Genomic DNA, 25,603 nt, shown 5'->3' with positions numbered 1-25,603 from the left:
GCACCTACCTCTGAGGTTAAATCTGCAACTGTTTTAGCAGTTCTCAGCAACCTAGCAAGTCACTTCAGGGTGAAAAGAAAATTCCAAATGAATTTGATGAATCTGAAGAGAGAAATGTAAGTAGGCACAGTGCAATTGCCCAATTGGAGTCTAGTCAGGACACTGCTGTTAATGCTACCCGCCCTGCTAAAAGTCCTAGTGCATTTTTAATGATTACACATATTCAGGATCTCAGTTTTATGTTTCTTCAAGGGGCGTTTTCTGTTTTACAGCCCAACTTATCTCCGTCCTGGACAACCCATCATTTTTTCTGGAAAGCATTTGATTTCAGACAGGCTTGAATCATGCTACTGTGCTTATAAAAAACCAACAACATTGTTTGAAAGAAATGAAGCCCCTGTTGTGCTGGCTTCCTTTTATTCATTGCACCCAACTCCTTTGGGTTTCCGGGTCACATTTGACAGGTTTAAGGCTCTGTCTGTCAGTTAAACGCGGGTGTTTGTCCATGCAGGAGAATGGGATCCTTTCTCCATCCATTTGAATATTAACAAACTAGAAGGGCTACAGATGGGGGGGGGGGGGGGGGGGGGGGAAGAGCAGGTGAAATGTAGCATGTTTGCATCACCCACCAAATGGAGCCTGTAATTCAGGCTTTATTTCGTCAAGGTTCTGACAGGTCCCATTGTTCTATAATCTATTACATGATCCTTCCTATGGTCTGAATTACTGGAGTGTTTCATGTACACCTTGAAAATTCCTATCAACTTTTATTTAACAGTTGCCTTGAAAACAGTATTGTGGCTGAATTGGGAAACGACCTCTCATTCTGAAGCCAAAGAAACCTGGCGGGCAAACAACCTGATGTAGAATCTTTAGTGTTTCTAGGAAGCAGTTGTTCAGGAAAGGGGACACATCCCTTCACCCATGACATTGGTGAAGTATTGATGATTTATTCTCCACTCAGTGGGCATACTTGACTTTCTTTAATGCTAATGAGAACTACGCGTTCATCAAGAGAATAAACTCTTGTGTACAATTAGGAGTGTCTTTTATGTTTCCTTTCCTTTCCCAAGGCATATTTGCTACATTATGTCTTAAATAATGATCAAATGTCCTATGTTCGTGCAAAAGTTTTCCAAATATTTACTAAATCTAAAATTATCAAAGAATTATGTAACAGTAATACCGATTGGCTTCTGTCCAAACCCTGCTCACGTTAAGAGCAATGTATAGCAGACTCCTGTGTATCATTCTCCGTTCATAAGACAGGACAGATCCATTTGTTTGAGGTACAGGCTAACTGGAGAATGGTGAGACATACTGAGAACTTTTTAGTAGTGTGTTTTGGTACATCATAACCCTTGATCCCTATTTTAGATCATTATATGTGGGGAAATAAGGGATAACATTGAATGGAGTTCAGATTATGCTCTTTGGCCTTGTACAATTGTTAGGTCTGTGCTTTAAGCGTAAGGACCTGATATAGGATAACGCTGCAGGATGATGGGCATAGAAAAAAGTCCCATTTGGCTGCTCTGCCTGTGAGAGGTATAGGACTATGTAGTGTGATTCACTAAAGGCTATTGGAGTAAAAATTTACAAAATAGCATTTAATGAGAGTTAGTCATGAAAGCGACCATGGAAACTAGCCTGTTACTGCCCTCATTTTAGGGCAGGTTGAAACAATGAGTACAGTGGTTGCCATTTTAAATTAAGGAAGGCATTTGTTGCTTGGATAGTTACATTTATTGTGTGTTTTCCTGTTCTTAGTATGATGTGTAAATATTGTTGTGTGGGATGGTATAAATGTTGGTCTAGTGATGCCTGCTGTATCGAGTAAAGAAAATTGATCTCCATCTAGCGCAATGTTTCTCAACGCCAGTCCGTGGACCGGCACCGGTCCCTGAAATCTCCCTGACACAGTAAGCCAGTCCCTGGTATCAAAAAGGTTGAGAAACACTGATCTAGTGCACCGTATAAAATTCCTAACTCTGCAATCAGTTAGATTAAATGCCAATCTCCCCAAGGAAGTGATGGAATCCCTTTGCTTGTTGATAATTACTATCTAGATTTAAGGTACACTGGAGTGTGAGGAACAATCCTGTGTTACAAGTTGGATAGGTAAGATGACAAAATTGCTCTCCAGTCTATTAATTTTTAGGATTTAAATTTAAAAAATTAATTTCCATTTAAAGCAGTTACGATCAAGTCCTATTGTTTGGGATTTTTAAACTAATCTTCCCTTTTTCAGAATCTGTTGTCCTCGTTACGGCGAGAGGAGACAGACAGAAAGCGACTGGGGGAAGCGCTGCGTGGATAAATTTGATATCATTGGGATTATTGGAGAGGGAACATATGGGCAAGTGTACAAAGCCAAGGACAAGGATACAGGTAAAGGTTAGATAGAGCCTTAGTCTGAACAAGGCAATATTGAAAGAATTTCCCTAAGTGATTCTTGGGTGTCTTTTTAATTATGTTTGGTGCTATCACAGTGAGCTTGCTTAAAAGCTCATTCCAGTTTTAGTGCTGTTACCACTCAATGGGGAATACCACCATGACCAGTAATGGACTTTGGGACATGGACTTTCAGAGGACTCTCGGGGAGCGAGGTTTCCCAAACCCCATTGACCTTCATTGGAAGTTGGCACCTTACTGTTCTTTTGTTCCTCCCCATGTGCACCCACAGTGTTACTCCGCCCTGTAAACCCACAGATTTGTTTCATTCCTGCTGTCCCTCAAGCCACAGATGAGATCATTTGCACCACAAAGACTCTAACGTAAAGTGACCAAAGCAAAGAAGTTCAACAAAACTGCGATCCTGTTCTTAACTCACCTTTCTCTGCCTAGTATCGCAGCATCTATTGCTCTCCGTGTCTCTGGTTTTGTGGGTATACTGTGGGAGAGTTTGCTAATCCTGCACTTTATAATTTGCACATAGATGATGTTCTCTCCCCACTTAGCAAAGTTTTAGTAGACGAGACAGCATTGTAGATAGTGAGGTTGCTTAATACGAAGTGTTTCACCCAATGTCCTACAGTGCATTTTCCAGTGAATTACAAAGTATAAGAAATAATTAAAAATCAACTTCAGATTCAATGAACAAACCACTTTCTGCGATAGTGGGATCCTTGCTCTTTAGTGTGCTGTCCACTTGCTAATTCGTGTTGCGTCTCCCAGTCAGTGCAAATTAGTGAGGCTCTATTGTCATGTATTTTGCATTTCTAGGACCTCTTTCATCTAAAGTTCTCAAAATGCTTTACAGACACTGAATCTCACAAGCCCTATGCCTGTCTGAAGAAGGTGGCGTCCTCATTTTTCAGATTGCGAAACCAAGCCACATGGTTTGAACTGACTTTGGGAAAGTAACATAGTTAGTCATTTGCAGAGCTGGGAATAGGAAAAAGGAGTCCTGATACCCTCTGTCTGGTTCTAGCCACTAATTCACTGAGTAGCTCTTATGTTGAACTAGTGAAATAGTATTCCCAAGCAAAACAAACTTGGAGTTCAGATTGAGCAATGTAACCTTTTTGGAAAATGTCTTAGTGCAGGGATGGGCAGCAGCCGCCCAGGGCTGCATCCGGTCCATCAGATCATCTTATTTGGCCATCCACAGCCCAGCTCAGGGCAGGCATCTAGCAGCATGTGGGCCAGGAACAGGGTGGGGCAAGGCATCACAGAGGGCAGGCAAGAACATATACACATCACGTGGTGAGAACCAGTGGGACGGATCAGGGAACTGGGCGTAGCCTTCTGGGACAATAGCCGTCACGGTCAGGAGGGCTCACTCTCCAACTCCCACCCTGGAGGCCAGGACCCGACACAAACAAGCCACGTCACACCCTGTGGGGGCAGGACCCAACATACACACGCCCCAGCCCAAAGGGTTTTAGTGGCTTTTGTGGCCGTCTACTACCTTAAAGTTGCCCATCCCTGTCTGTCTTTAAATGGCAATGTTCTTCTGTTACCAATGTAACTTTAGCCTAGAAAAGTCTTTGCCAAGAACATAATTAAAGACTAAATGAGCAGTTTTCTTAATGAAAACTAATCATAAAAAGACCAAACTCAAAGGCCTGGGCAGGGCAGAGGCAGGACAGCATCAAGAGTGTATCATTTGGATTATTTGGAGTATCACTTTGACACTGACTTGTTTTGGCAGGTGAACTGGTGGCTTTAAAGAAAGTGCGATTGGACAATGAGAAGGAAGGCTTCCCCATAACGGCCATTCGCGAGATTAAAATCCTTCGGCAGTTGATCCATCGCAGCGTTGTTAACATGAAGGAAATTGTTACAGACAAACAAGATGCACTGGACTTCAAGAAGGACAAAGGTATTGCCAGCTGCATAGTGTGGTTTAACTGACAGAAATGTCTCCAGCACCTCGTTTACTATCCTGGTGTAAGGGTGGGTCTCGCAATCTGATACAGTTCTATTTATTATAGGGTTTTGTGCTAGAGAAAACTCTAGAATTGTCTGTTGCTACATGTCTGCATCTGGATGAAAAAATAATCTACATGTATTTTATGACTGCAGATCACAGCCACAAAACCTGCACAGCCTGCTGCTGATTTTGCTTTCAGTGTTAATCGGCACCAGATATTATCCTTCGTGTCTGTTGCAGGCAACCCACAAAGTCTTTCTGGTCACTGGTATAGAATCATTGCTTGGTGTCTTGCGAACACTTCCAAGCATTCAATCTTGTCCAAGTACCCAGCTTTGCAGCAGTCTTATAGCAGCAGCATCTCATGAGCTGCTAGAGGCTGAGATCAATAATTACACCATTTGGAAAACGGTATCAACTTAATCAACTCCTCGGATGCACTAAAGAGAAGACTCCAGCTTCTTCTCCCTTGGCTGCATTGGCTCTGCAGGGTATCAGACCGTCTAAAATGTTGGGCCTGGGAAGTTTGTTCCCGCTTCTTATTGTTATCACACCGCCAAGAGAGGGTGAGCTGAAGTCTGTCCCTTATGCTTCAACAACTGAATTGTTGCTTAAATCTTAATCAGTTACATTTGAGCAACCCTGTTCCTACTGAAGACTGTGGATTTTCATAGGTGTAAAAATGGGCGGCAGATCCTTTAATAATGGTGGTGATGCACAAGGGTCCAGGTCAACTTTGCAGAACTGGCTGTTAGAAGAAATATATTTGTTCTTGTAAACTAAGTATGCTTGATATGAATGTGATTGAGAGGCAATGAATGTGGAATGCCACAGTACCAGTCTTAGAGTCTTGTCACTTTACAGAGCAGATGCACACTTAGTGCGTCCCAAGGGTAACGTATACTTGTTTCTATCCCTGGAGGTATGTGAGTGATCAGTCTTTACAACTGAGTTAGCCTTTGCTGGTTTAGCTGTGGCGTTTTTTCCCCAGCACTGGGCAGTCCCTTTATTATGCTGGATAATGTTGGCTGTCTCAAGAACCAGTTAATGGCATGGAAGGTTTTCCATCCTCTCTCACTTCTAAGTTTGAGGGTGCTTTTAAAAATACAGCTCTTTTAGGTTGCACTTGGAGAGTCCCTTCTTCCAGCAGATTCAAGTCCGTGATGCCATAGTAGCTTATGCTAATGCTTCCACTCTGTCCTTTTGTTGTTTGCTATGAAAAGTGCTGTGCACCCGCCCTCTGGAGATCAGATCCCCCTCCCCTCCTCGCTCCCCGCCTCAGAAGTAGCCAGTTGAGCCCATAAAATCACAAGTCACTTTTTTCTAAATCTTGGCCTTTATCTTGAAGCAATTCCACTACATAACCAAAAATGTTGAACCTTTTGACTCTGTTCTGTCTTAAACTTTGTCTGTTTCTGTGGCAGGTGCCTTTTACCTTGTGTTTGAATACATGGACCATGACCTCATGGGGCTGCTAGAATCCGGCTTGGTGCATTTCTCAGAGGACCATATCAAGTCTTTCATGAAACAGTTGATGGAGGGGCTGGATTATTGTCACAAAAAGAACTTCCTTCATCGAGACATTAAGTGTTCCAACATCTTATTAAACAACAGGTAACTTGGCACTGGGTTGGGTCGAAGATGGTTTCATCAAACCGGCTAATTTGAGCTGTGAGATGTTAAGCCGCTGATTCATTTAGATTATGGGAAAGAATACAAGGATCTTATCTGCTGTAGTGACCCTATCTTCTGCGTGTTTCCATCCGAAGTGACAGTCTAATTAAGCAACAGGTCCCCTGGGTGCTGCATCTGTAATAGGAGTTGTCTTCAACCAAAGGTGAATGAGCCCAATAACCTTCTGCTTAACTTCCTGTTGGTGGCAACCTCTCCAGAAGAGACCTTTTGCTGGCAAAATGTACTGCTGCTTATCCCGGTCTCTTAAGGATGGCAAACCGTGTCTGGGTGCAGTTTCTGATTCTACAGCATTACAATAAAAAGGTTGCTTTATTTAATAGTAGTATTTAGGGGACTGGGTTGGTTATGTTAAAGCAAACATATATGCCTTTTGAATAGGAAATGGCATCCTGGAATGGCTCATTCAGGTGTGTCACAAGGTTAAACCTTGCTACTGAAAACCATCTGCAACAAAACATTGTGGGGAGGCTGAGTTATACTAAATAAGGGGTTTGTTCAGTGATTGAGCCCAAAGGCGTATTCCTGCAGCTATTGCTGCTAGGTTCAAGTCTCAAAGCCCCTGGGGGGGAATGTAATGGGTTTATTCCAGCACCATCTCCACTGAGTCCTTTGTTGGCATAAATGAATGTGGGAAAGGAGTCGTCCTCTCTCTCAATGTGTCTGGGTTTTTCTGACTGTTCCCTCCCCCACTTGCCATCACATGCAGACACCACCCATGCTCTGCACTGTCACAGTTTAATTTCTTAGCTGTTTAGAGGCTGGGATTGTGGTGGTGGCATGTATTGGGTGTGGGCTCCGATGTCCCTCACTATTGACCACCTGGAAACCAGTTTTAGGAGTGGTATAGAAGTCTCAGAATGACTTCCCATGTAGTCTTCTGCTAGAGTTGCTGGATGCAGCATAGTTCGTTGTGGGCTAGGTTACAAATTGGAGACCGTTTGCTAGGAATCTTCAGGTCGCCATCTGAACGCCAGTGAGGGAAAATTAAAACTGATAGAATCTGATAGTGTCACTGCAGCCACATGCCCACTTGTGATGGTCGTGAAACTGAATGCTTGTACGTCTTTATCCTTCCATAGAGCATAGGATCTGTTAAAAATCAGACTGGCATATCCAACATGATCAGTTGCCAAACACTGGTTGTCCTTGGTCCTTTCTTACTGTTTCAGTAAGTGGTCCCATCTGTAACTCACGCCAGTGGTTGTGCTTTTGTTTTTCAGTGGGCAGATCAAACTTGCAGATTTTGGACTTGCCCGACTGTACAGCTCTGAAGAGAGGTAAGTCACTCCAAGGGGGAATTAGCTAACATACGTGAATTGCCCCACTGAGTCCTGATGCCCCAATACTCCGGCAGCCTGGGAAGCTAGCCGGCAGCCTCTTGTAGAGTACGTGTGTAATACTACGCCAGCTATCTAATAGCCTTTCCTTAGACAAACCCAGCTGAATGTGCAGAAGTTTCCCTTCCTTGACTACCATGAGTCTGCTCTTCAAATTATTGTAGCATTATTTTTCACTTCCTACCTTAACTGTTCAGCAGGGTTGTTGTTAAACCTCAGCTGCCCTCCAGTTTAGAGTTAGCTGCACTTCAGTGCTGGGTTAGGTGATTTGTGTATGTGGGTGTATCGGCGAGGATTTCTGAAGCTGTCCACACAAAGCAGTGGCCTGAGCTACACCTACAGCTCTCGTTGACTTACAGAGGAACTGTGTGCCCCCCGCACTTCTGAAAACCAGGCTGCTTTTGTTTAGATGCCCGATTCTAGGCCCCTGTTTTTGAAATCGAGGCCATGGTTCTTAAAGCATTTTGGGATCCACTGACATGATAAGAACTGTACCAATGTAAGTCTGTCATCTTACCTTCCAGCCGTCCATACACAAATAAAGTCATTACATTATGGTATCGACCTCCAGAATTGCTGCTAGGCGAGGAGCGTTACACACCAGCCATAGACGTGTGGAGCTGTGGGTAAGCGCCTCGTTTTATTTGGTAGCGTTTTGTTTGAGCTGTGAGAATCCGAAAGAGTCCAAATATGGTTCTGACAGAATAGCCTCGTGTAATGTGCTGTATCTGTTGGTAATGTAGTAGCAACCATACAAGTAGATTCCACTTGATCTCATCTCTGCAACATTTGAGAAGTTCCAAAAATGTTTTGATGATGTAACCCTTGTGTCTTTACCAGAACTATCATTAAATAAACTTTAACACAAGGGTTCATCTCAATGGAAACTTGGGGATGGTCTGCTAAAAATTAGTAACTGTATCTTTCCCTGTGAAGGGCTTAATTCCTGGTTATAATGACGTTCTATTTTTAACATATAGAAGACCACCACCATTACTATACGTAGCCCACCTACTAAAGTAATACCGCTTTCTTTTCACTTCCTTCATTCCTGGTATAGTTTCAGCCATGCTTAGTTAGCAAACTTTGGCTAAATTCCAAATCCAATGCAGTTAATATTCTGCAAAAAAGGACTTCGTAGAACTTGTAAAAGTCAATGAGAGAGAATATACATCAAACTAGCTCAGTTTAAAAAAAAAAAAAATCTTCTGACTTGTAAACTGGCAAAATCTCCATGGGGTCAAAGAGATCTAGGTGGGATTTCATTCTTATATTACACCCGGTAATAAAGATGCTGCAATCAAAACCTAGATGACAGGTTTGGTGATGATCCTGTCCAAGGCTTTAGCGTGGTTACAGAACATAGTTAAGTCCTATCTGTGCTACAAACTGTGACCATGTTGTGTCTGTGAATCCGCTGACTTAGTGGTAGTGGAGACAAGAGTAGAGAAAAGGCCTCGTTAGCAGAGTTTTCTGTCTAGCTATAACAGTTGAAGTTAACTGGTGAAAGCATGGGTATTATTTTTGTATTCGCTTTATAAATATTTTGATGAAAAAAGTTGAGGCAGAGTTTAAAATATTTTAAAACTCTGGATCCAAAGTAAGGGTGCCTTACCACCCAAGCAACTGAAACGTTTACTCTTAAGAACCAGTGTGGAGTATTTGAATATCTGTAGGAAGGCCAGTGTGCATTAATATTGAAGAACAATAGCATAAAATGTACCTAGTTAGCTTTTTATAGTAACTGAGGCCGTGTTTAGTTCTAAACCACTTGCTTAGCTGTCATTACCATTTAAATGTTAACAAGTAAGCCTTGAAGTTAATGCCCCGTTAAGGTGCACAGGGAAAGTTCATTTCTCAGGTGCTCTTTGTTCATTTTGTGCAGCTTGGTGACTCAGTACATCAATGAATTGATGACATGATGGAGGTTCTTCACAATCACGGGGCTGGAAACTTTATTTAGACAGAGAAGCTAAAGGAAGTTTGGATTTCTCAGAAGAGAGCAATATCCATAAAAGATCATAAATTGGAGAACTCAGGGCCTTCCAGTGGCCTTATATAGCCACCGGAGCAATTTGATGCCTGTGAATTTAGCAACGTAGAGCCAGGTTTTTAAAGAATCTCAGAACTTGAGTTTCAAGAATGCAGGATCCACAATTGGGGCCGGATTTTCCAAAGGGCTCAGCACACAGCAGCTTTCATTGTGTTGCTTTCGGCCGAATTTTCAGCTGAGCTCAGCGCACGGCCGGCCGAGCTCTTTTTTGTAAATTTTACTTACTTATATTGGCCTTTTAATGGAAACTCAGCTCTCTTGTCAATTTGGCCCCAATTTGAGAGTGCTGATCCCTTCTGAAAACTCTATGAAGTCAAGTTGTTGTTCAGTGTCCAATGTAGAAAGTTGATGTTCGCCTAGGTGCCCACCTCAGACCACGCCTGTATTTGGCACTAATTTGTACTCCTGTCGGAAGCTCACCGTAGACGCCAGGGATTGAATGGATAATGGAGACTGAACTCTTCCCTCCCCTATTTTTTCCCCCTAGCTGGAGGTATAATAGACTCAATTTATCTTTTTCAAGGCAAGTGATATACCGCTGGCCATTTCTAATAGACTGGCCCAGCTAAGCCTTCATTTCCCTTTGCCCGAGAAGAGTTAATATGTCGCAGGCTTGCCATCTTAACAGGGCCATTGGCAAGTGTCCCCCCCCCCCCCCCCTAAATGCACGTGATGGCTGACTCTTCGCACGCAGGTTAGTTGCTCAGTTCCCAGTTTCTGATGCAAATGAACCCTCAGGCAAAGCTGCTTATAGCCAGAAATGCAACACTAGTCCAATGATCGTCCCCCGTGTCTGCTGTCGTGACCTGTCGGTTTTCCTCTTCCAGTTGTATCCTCGGGGAACTGTTTACAAAGAAGCCTATTTTTCAAGCCAATCTGGAACTGGCTCAGCTTGAATTAATCAGGTAAAGCATTGTGCACGTGTGTCTGTGAGAAGTAGTGCGGGGGAAACTGCTCGGGCACTTAGTCTCAGTATCACAGCAGTTCTCGAACCCTAATCAGTTGGCAAAGTGAGGCCAGCCATGACAGTAACTACAAATACAAGCGGTTAGGCCTCTAGGTGTTTGTGCTTGCGATGCCTGACGATTAATATTCACACCAGTAGCGAAGTGAGGGTGTAGATATTTGAGTGTAAAAATCACTCCTGCCAAAATAGAGATCAGCACTGAAAACTCGCTGTCAAATGGTTTTAAAACCAAGGTAAGCCTCTCTCTTCCTGATCCTGCTTTTACCTGAGCTTCTGTCTAACCCTCCTCAGTGTGTCCTCAGGCCTGGGCTGTCGGTTTGCTAAGCTGATTCAGAGAGGAAATTGTTTCACTTGGGCAGCTCTTCTGCTTCTCCTGCTGGGTGTGCTGCGCGTGTTGATTGCGTTCTTGCTCTCCGGTTCTCTTGTAGCCGGCTCTGCGGGAGCCCCTGCCCAGCTGTGTGGCCGGACGTCATCAAGCTGCCCTACTTCAACACTATGAAACCGAAGAAGCAATACCGAAGGCGCCTGCGGGAGGAGTTCTCTTTGTGAGTTGGAGAGGAGAGGAGAGGAGTGACTGTGTTTGTGGCTTCGTGACCTTCTATAACCACTTGCTAGTGATGTCACTAGAACGTTGGCTGGCTGCCTTCACCTTCCTTTAGGTGGCCGGGCAGGTGGTGGTGGGATGAAGGGACAGTTCTCCCATTTCCCTTTGCCCTCCTGGGGGACTCTTTCCCATCCCAGGAAAGCTGGAGGTGGCCCATCGACACCTCTTTGAATTTCTATCCCGTGATTGTTGCTCAAGAATGAGCTGCCTTCTAACCCCACCCACAGCTCTTTGCAGCACTCACTTTAAATCCACTGGCTAGGAAACTTCCAGCACAGCCTTAGCCTGTCAAGACTCCCTTCATGAGAACCAGGCCCAAGGGAAAGCTGCAATTGTCTGCCTCCAAGGACAGTGGTGTGCACGGTCTCAGGAAGACCTTCATCCTGTGATTTGCCTTGTGACTTCAAAGCGGAATTTAAAGTCACTAATGGCTAACGTGATACTGAAAATATTATGAATCCAGTGTCTGTTTTTCGTGCCACAGATACTTTGGAGTGTGTCCCTTGCTTGAGCTGGTAGGACTCCAATATTAATGTGGCCTGGGTGGGTCTGCCCCATGTCTCGAGGGGAGTGGTCAAGCCATTTTCTGAGCCTGTGGCACAGTTTCCACCCGCCCTCTCCTTTTAGAACAGCCTCTTAATTCTAGCCTTGTCCCCATAATCTTTACCCAGCATTCCTTCAGCTGCTCTCGATCTGCTGGACCACATGCTGACGCTGGACCCTGGCAAACGTTGCACAGCAGAACAGGCCTTGCAGAGTGATTTCCTTAAGGATGTGGACCTCGGCAAGATGGCTCCTCCAGAGTAAGTGTCAATCGGCATCACCACTGCTGTTTGCCAAAAGTAGTGGCCTGAGCGAGGATTCCTAGGCTCTTTGCTCTGCTCTGCCACAGCCGTGTGGCTGTGGGAAAGTCACTTTACCTTGGTGTCTCTTTTGCCTCTCCCCTCTGTAAAATGGGGATGCCACTTATCTCTCACAGCGGCTGAAGCTCAGTTTATTAATGCTTGTAAAGTGCTCTGAGATCCTCTGATGGAGGATGATATAGAAGGGTAAAGTATAATTAAAAAAAACCCATCCTCTTTGCCAAAGAGGATTGGCTGGGCCTTTTGAGTTCGTTAATACTGCTTATTAATTGGCTAGAAGGGTCGCTGTTGAGCAGCGTGTCACAGCTCCACCCCAAAGAGCACACTGATTGTGAAACCCTGCTCTGCTTCCTTTGTGTCGCCGCACGCAGGGATGACTGGTGTGGAAATACCTGTGACCTCTTTAGAGCTGCCAAGGGCAGCCCCTGTCATGAGACCATCATTTTGTCTCTCAGTTTAGCACGTCACAGGCCCTGATGGGTTTGGGTTTTGAAAACTGCTGGAGCAGCTGGCTGTTCCCAAGCAAAACCCAAAACTGTAAACACGCTTGGATTGTTCGAGAGGTCTCAGCGAGGCACTGAGTATTGCCATTGAACTCTCTTAGTGCTCCAAATGAGGAATCCAGACATATGCAAGGCAGTGAAATGGGTGTCTCGGTTTTCCCTGGGCTTGTGAACTAGATTCAGAGGTTCTTTTTTTAAGGCCAAAAGGACTGTTACCCACACAAAATTATCTGTCACTTGCACACTCTAGGGAACCCACCTCCTACCTCGTTCCTAGGGCTCAAGGCATAACCCGGTTAACTTAGGCACCTCCACCCTTTCCCAGTTCCTAGGGCTCCAGACAAAAGGCACCTAACTTTACCCCTCCGTGGGCTCCGGGCTCTACTCCTCCGGGCTCAGAGCAAACACCCATTCCCTATGGGCTCAGAGCTTAATCTTTTGTGAGTTTACAGGGTCTTTTACCAGTGAAAGAGCCTTACACAGTAATATCCTACTTAACCTCTGTTTATTAACAATCACCAAAACAGACTGCACACGCCACACGTACAATGCTCACACTCCCAATAAGACACATGAACTTTTCTTGATGGCCAGTCAGGATCAGGTCATCTGGGGACTCCAGTTCCTGCACGGTGTGTTTGGCAGGGTGTTGAGGTCTGGCAGCTCTCATCTTTGGGCTGCGTCCTGGAGTTGGTTCCCAAAGAACTTCCTTTTTGACCCCCGTTTATAGAGTGAAACTTGAGTTCTGCTTAGCTGTGCCTCAGCCAATCATTTTACTAAAATATTACTAACCAAATCTAACATATTGTAACAAAATTCTCTAACCTAATCATCCCACCACCTTAATTAATTTACACCTAGTAAAATTAATTATGTAACAGACAGAAACAGTCAAAGAACCAGACAGACCATACAGACAAACAATAGGGAAGTGGGGACCATAATGACAAAACAATAAAGAAATGAGGATTTCACAACCACAACTATTGATAAGTGTTTTCTTGACCGACAGGATGCTATCAAACTAAGTTTTCTTTAACATCTTAAGATCTGTTTCTGTATCTGGTGATAGTGGGTGCCGTTAGGACGGGATCTCCTTCCGAACAGCCTGATATGACATTGTTTTAATGTCATTTAGATGGAATGTGAGGATGTGACTTCCTGCTTCTTAGTTCATGGCTGCTGCTCTTAATATGGCTGCAGACAAAGACCTTAGGCCTTACAATATGGCTACAGGAAAAGGCCTTATCCTTCCAGGACCATTAGATCAGCGGTTCTCAAACTCTGGGTCGTGAACCCCTTTTTAATGGGGTTGCCAGGGCTGGTGTTAGACTTACTTGGGCCCAGGGCCAAAGTCCGACCCCTATTGCCCAGGGCTGAAGCTGAAGCTCCACCGCCCAGGCTTTGGCTTGCCCCCCTATTTCCCCCCCCCCCCTCGCCACACAGACACACACACACTTGGGGCAGTGGGGCTTGGGTGGGCGCAGGCTTCAGTCCCCCTTCCTGGGGTCATGTAGTAATTTTTGTTGTCAGAAAGGGGTCCTGGTGCAATAAAGTTTGAGAACCCCTGCACTAGATCATCTAATCTGTGTCTTCTGTCTGTCCCAGGCTATAGAATTTCACCAGTTACCCTTTTATTGAGCCCTGACTAGGAGCTACATGCATCAAAGCTAATCTAGTCCTGACTTAATTAAGATCCCTGTACAGTTTAAGCGGTGTGAGTGCCCGAATGTCTTCCTCACGGTAGGGCGCAACCCCCTCCTTGTTTAGCAATGTTGCTGCCATCAGAGCAATGTTTCAGTGATCCTTTTGGGTTACTGAGAACGTCCCCAGCCACGCAAGTGTAACTCAGGACTTCCCAGAAGGAGTTCTTGTCGCTTTCCCTATGTTTGTCCTCTCACCAAGTCTTGTCCTCTTCCAGCCTCCCTCACTGGCAGGATTGCCACGAGCTATGGAGCAAGAAACGCCGACGACAACGGCAAAGTGGGATCACCGTGGAGGAACCTCCATCATCTAAAGTTTCTCGGAAAGAAACTACCTCCGTAACGAGCACCGACGCTGTGAAGAACAACAGCAGCCCGGCACACCCACCACCTGCCCAGCTCAAGATAGAGCCTGGTGCTGGAGATGCAATAGGTCAGTTTGATGTTGTCACAGCGGTTTCCTGCGTCCATTCCAGTGGGAACTTTGTCAATTGCAAATGTTTCCAGCTGGTCTCTGAAGGCTCCTGGTCAAATTTATAGTCAGCTGGAGTATACATTACATCGAGAGGAAATGAGCTCCTAGTACATACCATTATACACCCTTTGCTCCTTTGCATGAATTCCTGTATGACAACAAAGACTAAATAGAATCTTGAGACATTTAAGACCGGCAAAGTATCTGAGAATATACTGAAGGAAACAGTCGTGCAGGCAGATGGACTGGATGACCTAGGAATTCTGTTCTGTAATTGTTTTTGACCTAATTGTGTGTTGCATTATAATGACTAACCCTCAGAATAGGAGGAGGTGGGAATATCTTGTAGGCAAAGTCCAAATTCTCTGCTGGGATCAATGGATTTTTGCCCATTAATGATTGTAGTAAAGATTATGCCTGGTAGTCAATGTGTGCAGGATCAGGACCTTGCACTATCTATTCATGCTGGTGCCTAAATATTAAGTAAATGCCAGGGAGCCATATTGACCCCTCGAAATAGACGCATCCAACATTTTCTAAACAAATCTGTTGTCTGTGTATTATGGAAGCACTGAGGAACCCCAGTCAGGGGTCAGGACCCCGTCGTGCCCCAGTGAGATTGTGAGTTGGGATGCAATATGTGCCTAAAAGAAGGGGAATGGGGCTGGGTGAATGAGAGAACAATAAAACATGCAGGGTGGAGTGGAAAATCAGAAGCCACAGCTTGCTAACAAGTACCGGAAGCTTGTTTTCAAGCTTCTGACAGTTTTGCAAAAAAGAACGGAGTATAAAATAAAATACCCACACGAATTTCTTACCTGTAGTTTGATACTGGTGTACTGGCAACTTGGTGATTCAGCCACAAATGGCGCTCTTTTCTGAGTCAGCAACGGGTGCTGTGCTCCAGCTTGATGCAAAGGGAGGTTGTGCCACTGGCGGTGTCATATTTCAGATGAGACTTTGACACATGCTTATCAGGACCCAGTCCCACATGCTCGCTGACCAGATTCCAGCATGAGAAATTACATTTTGCCCAACACGATTTCCCCTCCCGTTTTGATTGGATCCCTACTCTGCTGCACTTTCTGCCCAAAATTGTCATGTGTGCTGTTAAACAGCTGCTGCATTCCATCCCAGAAGGACCTGCTTTTCAGTGCTGGAAGAAGCACTTCTGATCTGCAGAGCACTCTGGGGAATTCTTCTGGTTAGAACGTGCTAGGTGAATGTAAAATATTAACACCACAAAGGGGAATGAAAATAAGCCAAAACAGCCAAACGCTGAGTGCCCAAATCGAGATCATCAGGAGGTATTTGAGCAAACTTTGACATGGAATTCCTTTCCTAAAACTCCCTCCTTGCTTTTGAAAGGTTGGGAGGTGGTTTTTCTGCTCTGCTTTTCCAAAGTAACGGTTATGAACTTATGTGCTATGCCTCTCCCGAGCCCCTTTCTGTGACGCTTCTTGTATTCTCTGCAGGCCTCGGAGACATCACGCAGCAGCTGAATCAAAGCGAACTGGCTGTTTTACTGAACTTGCTGCAGAGCCAGACGGATCTCAGTGTCCCACAGATGGCCCAGCTGTTGAACGTACACTCTAACCCAGAGATGCAGCAGCAGCTGGAAGCTCTCAACCAGTCCATCAGCGCTCTGACAGAAGTCACAACTCAGCAGCAGGACTCTCAGAAAGTGGCCCTGGAGGAAGCCATCGAAGAAGAGCCACCCACAGAGGTCCAGCCGCCAGAGGAGCAGACAACCCCAGAAGCGGCTAGCACTCAGGGAGATATGCAGAACATGCTGGCTGTTCTGCTGAGTCAGCTGATGAAGACCCAGGAACCTGCTGTAAACCTGGAGGAAAGCAACGGGGAGAAGAGCAGTGAGCAACGTGGGCCAAGGAAAACCCCTACCACGCAGCAGGAGGAAAGCACAGGTAAATAATCGTGACTGTTGCTTGTGGACCTTGGGTGCCATTCACCCTTCTGAGGAATCTTAAGCATTCCATAAAAATGCATCTAGTTCATAACTGTGACCGTGGGGAGCCAGGCCTCGTGCGCATTGTAAAGAGGGTGCTTTACAAAGGGGTGGAAAGAAGCCTGGTGCCAAGCTTACACCAGCTTTGGGGGGGTGTCAAACTTCAGGACTTTCTGGGGGAGGTGACTGGCCACTCACTCAAGTCGCTTTATCTGAGAGACTGGGTGCAGCAGAATCTCATAAATAGGCTTGAGCAGCTAGGGCAGCTGGTTAAAACTTCCAGAGTAGCCAAGCACACCGCAGATATTTCAAAAATCGGTCAGGCAACCTCACTTCTCCAGAGCACTTACAATCTTTCAACAGGGTGGTGAATGGGCAGTGAAATTTGAAAAGATTCCTCTTGTAAAAGACAAACCCGATGAGTTCTTTTTTGGTATGATCCGATGCCCAGAGACTGATTAACATTGGCCAGTGATACTGTGCTAATAAATTCATGTTGCATTTACACACATGCAGGTTTTGCACGGGATATCAGAGCCGCACAGTGACTAATCCCTCTTAGAGTCCTAGTGGTCTTTCTCACACATGCAAAAATATGTCTAGAAAAGCCTGGAGTGTGTTGCACGGGATTGGCAGGGAATGCAGCCGCAGTTCTGGAAGGAAAAAGCCGACACGCCTGGCTTCACTCGGCCTGGTTTTAGATCGAATGGTCTCTCTCAATTTTATGAGTCCTAAAATTTGACAGACTTGAACAAATTGAGCTGAGTGCCCATTCCTAAGATAGTGGGAGAGAGGTTTGTTCATAAAAGATTTGGCTTGTGCCAGTGGAATTTTGGATTTCCTTCCCAGAGGTGAGTTTAAATGTGTGTCCGTATTTTCCATTACTGCCAACAGAGCACCACAGGATGATAGGAGCAGCAGATTATAAACGCTCCTGCTGCAAATGAATTACAACTTATTTCTCCGGAGAACCTCTTTCAACCTTATTCACAGCTCCTCTCTGCAATACAGTTGAAGATCTTGCTTTTCAGTAATAGCAATCACTCCATCCAAATGCACACACTCATCAGAATTTATTCATGATCATACTTTTGCCCCAGTACTGAACTATCATTAGGTTAGTGTAAAACAGGGTCGAGTCCAGGGCAACATCTTGCATTATTATTATTAACTGTTTGAAAAATGGGCACTGGCCCAAAATACTTTTACTTGTCCTCTGGATTCTAACACAGCCTAGTTTTAAAGTGCAATTAATAGTCAGAAAAGTTAACTTAAAAATATTACCGGGAAGTGTGTGCTTTGTGTTCTGACCAAATCTGATCTGCTTTAAGTCTAAAGATGATTTTCTTAATTACCATTGTTGCAAACTCCACCAAGGCTCTGACTCTCAGGCTATGTCCTTGGTGCCTCTTATAGCGTCACCGGTAATGACAAGAATCACCATTCAGCTGATCGTGTTGTTGACAATGAGTTCACGTTGAATCACACTCTCACGGCTGGGCTGCGTTGGCTCTGCAAGCCTAACAAGAGTGAGAACTGTTTTTTTCCAGTAAAGCCATCACACTGACACCCAGGGAAGCAGATCTGTCCAATAGGAAATGGCCTTTTCTCTGTGTTTTTTTGGGTTTTTTTTTTTTAAATGCAGTCACTTTTCTGACTGTGACTGCAGTTTAACTGGGAATGGGATGGAACCCTTCACTGTTGTGATGTAAGAAAGCAGAACGCTTTGTTCTTACCACTGACTCAGTAGCAGCAGTAAATAGGCACCAGTGATAGAGTTGTGACCATAACAATGTGCAAAAAATATTTTGTTCTCATAAGGGGAGATCCTTTTGAAACAAACATCCTCATTAGTTCAAATCTGGGCAAAACAGAGCACGAAATAAACTGATTGTCCTTTTGTAACGGGCAATCTGTGAATCGTGTGAAAACATTTTTATAGTTCTGAGTGTTTTATATATCTATATATTTTTAAAAGACTGTCCTTGTGCAAATTTATTTCCTAAGCTGCTATAAAACAAACCAAGTAAAAAATATAATTCTTGTCACAAGCTTCCTAAGTAGTGAAGAAGGGAAATTCCGTTTTACGCTAAGGCTCGGATCTTGGTCAAAACTTGTTCTTGTTTTTTACACAGTGGGTCCACGCTTCATCAGTAAAATTGCATACAGTTAGCCCCGAGATACAGCTGCCAGTAAGTGTATTAATAGAGCATTGAGGTCTTATGTCCTTTTGCAGCAGCAGGAGGTACTGCTTTCAAGGCACACGCTCTGTCATGTGATTTCGCATCGGTCTTTCTCTCCCTCTCTGCGTTAGCCTTTGATCTAAAAGTAGGAATTGTGTTCACAGGTACCCATGTGTTAGGACAGCTGTTCTTGATGAGCCAAGAATGTGGGCAGGTGGGGGAGTAAGAGCAGGGGAAAATGTTAATGAACGTGTACACTTACCTTTCAAGGATTACCAGCTATAAAAACTCCGCCTCTTTCTCTGTCCATCCCAGAGAGCAGGCTGTCTCCCGTGGTGGGCTGTTTGTTTTCTGTAAATGTGTTTATCTGTTAACATGTGATTTAAGATGTTGTTTAAAAGAAGTAACCCTTCCACAGCATGTCCTCCTCGCATTCTCCCACCAGAGAAGAGACCCCCTGAGCCCCCTGGACCACCACCACCACCGCCACCTCCTCTGTCTGAAGGAGATCTCTCCAGTGCAGCACAGGACTTGAACCCAGCCGTGACGGCCGCCCTGCTGCAGCTTTTTTCTCAGCAAGAGGCGGAGCCGCTAAGCCACTCGACGTCCGATCACCAAGCCTTGAGATCTGCGGATTACGTCAGATCGCAGCCGTCCAGGACTTACGGCACGGAGGGGTCGGAGGGGGGATTCACTGCTGACGAGCGGAGTGCTGGCCAAACTTTAACAGAACCCTCTGCCCAGACTCTGGGGAAAAGCAGGACCTTTTTGGGCTCTGTGAGCCACCATGGGGAGGCGAGCAATTACCAGGGCACAGGATCTGTTCAGTTTCCAGGGGACCAGGACCTCCGTTTCACCAGAGTCCCCTTAGCGTTACATTCGGTTATTGGGCAGCCCTTTGTAAAAGCTGAGGGGAGCAACAACACACTGGTACACCCAGAGGCCAAAATTCAAAACTACAGCGAGCTGGGGCCAGGGACTGCTGGCTCCAGCGGGACAGGAACGGGTCACAACTGGGGCGTTTATGGAAAGGCCTATCGTGGGCCTACTAGAGTGCCTCCAAGAGGGGGAAGGGGGAGAGGGGTTCCTTATTAAGAGACTTGAGTTTTGTGATGATCTCCTTCCCTCCCTTGCCTCTCAACCTTTAGTGAAATGATTTTTTTTTTATTTTATTTTATTTTTTTTGCCAGAGCGAGGTATTGTCTGCGTTTCGGCTACTGCAAAGCTCAATGTTGTATTCCTTGCTCGCTAGGCCGCTAGCTGGTGCCCTCCAAAATACTGTAAGAGTCCTGACTGGGCATTTTGCTAGCCAAACTTCTCACTTGGTTAGTGACAATAACGGTGAGTTTTCTGCCTTAGGTTGCAGATGGTGGGGAATCGTTTAAAAAAAGAGGAAAAAATGGAAAAAGGAAATAAAAATGTTTTACTTGCCTGGCACTCGGGCTTCTCAGAAAGAGAACCACCTTGGTGTTCAGGTAGGACTCAGAGAGGGTCCGTTTCCCAAGGCAAATCTTTTTTTTCAGTCTTTTTATTTAAAGTATTCATGGAATGGTGCCTAGATCACCTAGACTGAACTTGGAGAACCAGGATATGGCACTGGTTTGTATTACAAATTTTTATTTAGCATCCCTTCTTTCCACTAAGCTGCTGGACACCCCGTCACTCCCCTCTTTCTTTTCAGGTCAGATCGTCTCTCAAAGTTTTACACTTGGGGATCACAAGCTCAGTCTCCCTCCCTCCCAGATCCTAGATTGTGTGTTTTGATGGCAGCCTTAGTGCACTGGCTTTTGAAAGGGCTCTTTGGGTTTTTTTTTAATTATTATTATTATTATTATTATTCCTCCATAAATTTGCAGTGGAAATGGTCTTTTTAGAAGCTCAAGAGCCTAAGAGAACTCCTAACTTTAAAACAACAGCAAGAAAAAACCTTTGTAATACTTAAATTCTAAAACATTTTAAGATTTAAAGCAGAAATTTTCTGGTGGGGAAACTTTGCCAGCTGGGAGTGTCTTTTGTAAATGTCAGTCATGCTCTCAGGGCTGGTGGTGTGCATGTCTGCTGTTTTTAAACCGGGCTGGCAGCGTTTGAGTACTTCGAGGGTTAATGTATCATTTCTATATACATATATATTTTTGGTGTGGTCAAGAAAGTATTTACAATGGATTTTCTTCTCCTGCAGAACATTGCAATGTTGTCCATTTCAGTAAGGCTTCAAAACAAAACAACAACAAAACAAATGAATAAAACAAGAATACACATTTTGGGGCTTTTTCTTCCAAGTGGACTTTTCCAAAGGAAAACATACATCTAGTCTTTTAATTTTAAAATGACAGTGTTGATGTGTAAAATGGATCAGAATCTGTATGGCCGTGAGACCTTCTGATCATTGCAAAAGGATTTCTTGTTTTTAAAAATAAAAACCACACCCTCCCCCCCAGCAGGTGGTGCATCGTGACCTGCAGGGCGAAAATCTGCCTTATAAACACAGACAAATGACTGTAGGGAAAAGCTTTCAAGAGGCAGGTGGAAGGAGGAGAGAGAATATATATTATCCTGTAATATATACGAGTCCATTCGTATGACTAAAAAAGCAAATCCTTATATTGTCGATTCAGCAAAGACTAGTAACACAGTTTGCAAAATTCCAAGGGTAAATTTGTGGATTTTTTTTCAATTGCCAGTTCATGCCTAATGTGCAAAAATAGTACTGTAAAAATGCAGAGTGCACTAAATAAAACAGAATAGCCTCTCCAGACATTTTATTTAAATCTCTCTATATATTTTTTTCTTTTCCACATGCAGCTGCCAGACATTCTGGCACATTTTTAGTTGTCCTGGCTCTTCCTTCCAAGCCTGTTTGAATTTTGGAAGGAGAATTGTGTTACAGTCCTGAGTCTGTGCAGGAAGCAGATGCATCCTTTTCTTTTTTATTTCCTTTCCACTTTTGTTACCAATTTTCATCCACGGATTTGTCCGCCTCACCAGAAACTAGTGTTCTTTGGGGGTGGGAGGAATCGACTTGAATTCCTCTGACGTGGCCCCATCTATGTGCTATTCGCTTTCTAACAGAACTGAATTCCAGGAGTTCTAGTCCAGAACCTCGGTCTTGTGAGCTGCTGTGTGTGACCAGACCTGTATTGACTTTATTTGAGCTCCCCGGTCTGTCTGGGTGGGGCAACTCTCAAGATACGAGGACATTATCTGTCTTGGCTTTTGTAGTGAAACTTGGCTCCAGAGGCTCTGAAAAGAAGCAATGCTGTGAACCCCAACTTGTCCTGCCAGCTTCCCCATAAGTGCGAATAAAGAGAACAGCCATTCACGCTGTTTCTATACACGTATTTGTGTTATATACTATCGAATGCTATTACATCAATTTTGTTTCTTTGATTGCATCAGTCAATAATAAATTATACTGGAGGCCCTAAAAACATGCTGGGGATCCCAAAGGCAGTGGTAATGTGAAAGTGGATTTTCATTCCCCTTTCAAGTCTGAATCTAGAAACTAGACAAAAATCAGAATTTTTTTGTTTTTAAGTTTAAACACCCTCCCGCCCCCCATATGCACCTGATATTCAACCTGGTCCAGCACCCATCTATTTCAGTGAGCTTTGGGTCATGCCTTTGAATACCAGGGGATCTTGTTGGGAGGGGAAATGGTATTTACTGTTCATCTGTTATCCTTTTAAACACATTGAGCAAAGTTGAGCAGAATTAAATCTCTCATAGTTAGAATGAGTGTGGGGGAAAGTCACTGAGCTCCATCCAAAATGTATTTACTTAATTGCACCACAAAGACATTAATTCCATTGCACAGGTGACTAGAACAGATGAGAGAAAGTGGCTCCGTTTCTGAAGAAGGGAGCATGTAGGTGGAAGGGGCACAAGCCTCTACTTTGTATTTATGATCCTGGGGAAGGAAGGTGGTGGAAGCTGTTCATTTTCTCCCTTTCCTTAGCCATAGCTGAATTTATCCTGAGGGGCTCTGTACGTAGAAGACTAAAGGATTTACAAAGAAAAAACAAATTGTATGTGATTTATAAGCTGGTGGTACAGGTTACAGGCAACTCATTAGATTATTCACCCCTCCTTTTTTTTCTTTCTTAATGTTAGATCATCTTTGGGTTTAACACCAATGTCTAAAAGCTGTAGCCACCGTGTTCCCCAGCAGAGAAGTGTCTGATACCAACACCTTATTGTACCTCTCCTGAGTTTCGTTTTGAGACTGAGCGCGCCTTTTTTTGGTTGTACCTTTGTCTCTGTACAGATATTTTGTAATATATTAATTTTTTTTCTTTTCAGTTTATAAAAATGGAAAGTGGAGATTGGAAAATTAAATATTTCCTGTTACTGTATTATCTTTTGCTCCAGTGCATTGAGTTATTACGCTCCTCATTGTAGTCTTTAAAGCACATATGGTAACTTTTGCCTTTAAAGGATTCTCTTTTCCTACTTCCCCCATTCCCAACTGTAGCTTGATGCTGAATGGCCAGATATACCGGTAAGTGGGTCTTATCTTAATGCTGGTTGGTGTGGGTGAATGGGATTTGCCATAATGCACCAACACATAGTCCCAGTCTCTTAGACGCATTGTTGAAATACCATAGTCCATTCAGAAGTCCCAGGTTGTCTAGAGAATCCTTTTCAATTGAGTCAAGACCAGAGCCCCAGGAGTGTGTCAGTCTCCGTCCTTCCCTGAATCTCCTTGTCTGTCACTCAGAACTGTGGCTTTGAAGTGTTTTAAGTTACCTGTGCTCTTCTAATGCTCACTCTGGTTAGGTCTGTGGAGGACAGGCTCTGGACCCTGGGGCTTTTCGCTTATTTGGGCAACCCTTAAATCGTAGGTTTGTGCAGGTGAAGGGAAAAATAAGGGGAGGACAAATCAGGAAAACAGAATGAATGGAAGGAGGGGAAGCAGTGGTGAAATAGAGGCCAAGCTAGGTCTGAGATGGAGGAGGAAAGACCATTGGGTGTATTGAGAGAAAATTATTTTAATACCCCTGGGTGTGTATTGTGCACACCCAGCTAGTGAACATGCCAAATCAGGGCGGACTTCCTGGGCCAAGGGGTTTAGGAACAAAGGGAAAAGTCCCTTCCGAAAGAGCTGCAGGAGAGCAGACAGGTGTGCGGTCTGAGTTCCTGGCATGTCTTCCAGAACAGGTCTGCCTCCTGAAGCATCTGAGGGGGAGGGGATGGGATTTGTGGCATGTGGCTGGGAAAAACCTTTTCCAAGGTTTAAAAAAAAAGGGGGGGGGGGGTGGGCGGGCATGAAGACACAGTGAAGGAGACAACCCAGGAAGCTGCCAGAAGCCAGGTTGGGTGTGACTAGGCAGGAGGTGATACGTAAAGAGGAGCTGAAGCCAGTGCAAGAATTTCAGAAGGTGTGGAGACATGGTTGGGCCATGAAGAAAGGATGGTGGCATCAGCAAGCTGGAGGGAGGAGAGAACAAGAGCATGGGCTAATATTTCGGTGCAGGGATCATGGTCTGGAGACCTAAATGAGAAAGTAGCAACAAGAATTGACAAGGGCCTAAAAAGGGAGAACGAGGAAGGAGAGATGAAGATGGGCTAGCTGGCTGGTGGTAGGGCTGAGAGGGGAAGAACAGGGAGCAGAGGGGGGTGGAAGGAAATGCAGGGGTCTGAAACTTAGAGCCTGGCAAAGAGTTGCTGAGAATCAGCAACACGTGGAAGGTGTGGGAGTTACTGGAACAAGGGGAGAAAGGACATGGAAAGGGGATGGAGGGAGAGGAGGCAAACCTAGCTCCTAACCCTCCCCTTCAGTGGGCGTGGCCTGGGCAACCCTCTCACCTCCCTGGGAGTGCCAGACTCTCAGTGTGTGTCTACACTGCATGTGTTCTTAACACAGGTTAGCTAACTCGGGTTAAAATAACAGGGAGGACATGGCAACTCAGCTTTTAACGCGGGTGAGCAGCTATCGGCTTTAACTTGAGCTGCTAACCTGAGTGACGAGCCAAATTATGTCCTCACTGCTATTGTAACCTGAGTTAAGAACACACTTTTTGCATTGAAGATGCAGCCTTAGTCAGATTTCCCAAAGATCTCAGCTGCCATCTCAGCCCTTTACTGATTTTCCTGGCAACAGCACAGTGCCAAGCTCTTAGGGGTGAGCGTGGCCCTTGCCTAGTAGGGAGACTTGTACCATTTGTTGCTAGTGTGTGCGTGGGGGTGCCGTACTTACTGCTCTCCACCTGTCCCATCCCTTCTTATGTTCAAAATTGTCCTTTCCACAGGGCATGCTTCGGAAGGCAGCTTTTGCTCTGCACCCAACACCAGAACTGTGAACCAAAGCAGGCTGGGTATTGACTCATGCAAATCAAGCCATAGCATATCCATCTCCCGCCCTGCTCCAAGCAGCTGCTAAAACCAGAGGATTCCCCTTAGCCCTCTGCGATTTGCATGCTCCACCCCTATGGAAAACCAAAGCACAGCTGTACAAGCCTGGCCTCTAAAGCTGGCTGGGTAGTCAACCCCATACTCTAAAGCTGAGGAAAGCCACCAGAACCGTGTCAAAATTTGAACACTTGGCTCGTTCCTCCAGGGTGAATTAAACCTATCCTTCCTGAGCAACCTTTGTCCTTGATAGGTGTGTCTAGCCTGAGATTCTCTCAACTGGGCCAGGTGATTACCCTATTAGCATGTACTGTAGGGCTAAATCCTGCCCTGGCAGAGGTGGGGTAGAATCCGAGAGGGGAAGCTGGGTTGCTGTGTGCTAAGACCTGCCTGTGTCCAGTTCCTGTCTATCCAGGTGCTTAGATGGTCCCTATCCCACTGATGTCTGAGCGCCTTCCTGAGCTAGAGGTCTGCTCACCCATCTTGCTAGACTGGCATCTCTCAGGCGTTCTCTGTCCTGCTGGCAGA

General features: G+C 44.9%; 1 protein-coding gene and 1 long non-coding RNA gene across 2 annotated transcripts in view; one reads left to right on the top strand and one right to left on the bottom strand.

Annotated features, from left to right (window-relative positions):
• CDK12 (cyclin dependent kinase 12) overlaps window positions 1–23,082 on the top strand; it is a 37,094-nt gene extending 14,012 nt beyond the window's left edge. Inside the window, 11 exon segments of the mRNA XM_005301818.5 lie at window positions 2,252–2,391; window positions 4,157–4,327; window positions 5,803–5,992; window positions 7,294–7,350; window positions 7,935–8,036; window positions 10,291–10,368; window positions 10,859–10,975; window positions 11,706–11,837; window positions 14,322–14,536; window positions 16,054–16,503; window positions 19,173–23,082. Coding sequence (XP_005301875.2) covers window positions 2,252–2,391; window positions 4,157–4,327; window positions 5,803–5,992; window positions 7,294–7,350; window positions 7,935–8,036; window positions 10,291–10,368; window positions 10,859–10,975; window positions 11,706–11,837; window positions 14,322–14,536; window positions 16,054–16,503; window positions 19,173–19,822 — 2,302 coding nt within the window. The 3' untranslated portion in view covers window positions 19,823–23,082.
• Window positions 12,887–15,530, bottom strand: LOC122172612 (uncharacterized). Its single transcript, XR_006173070.2, has 2 exons — window positions 15,397–15,530; window positions 12,887–14,726 (listed from the first exon to the last, which is right to left on the bottom strand). It is a non-coding gene; the product is annotated as an uncharacterized LOC122172612 (long non-coding RNA).
• Window positions 23,083–25,603: the final 2,521 nt, after the last annotated feature.

Source organism: Chrysemys picta, chromosome 24, assembly GCF_011386835.1.
Source record: "Chrysemys picta bellii isolate R12L10 chromosome 24, ASM1138683v2, whole genome shotgun sequence".
Lineage (NCBI taxonomy): Eukaryota > Metazoa > Chordata > Testudines > Emydidae > Chrysemys > Chrysemys picta.
This window is presented reverse-complemented; position numbering and strand designations above follow the sequence as displayed.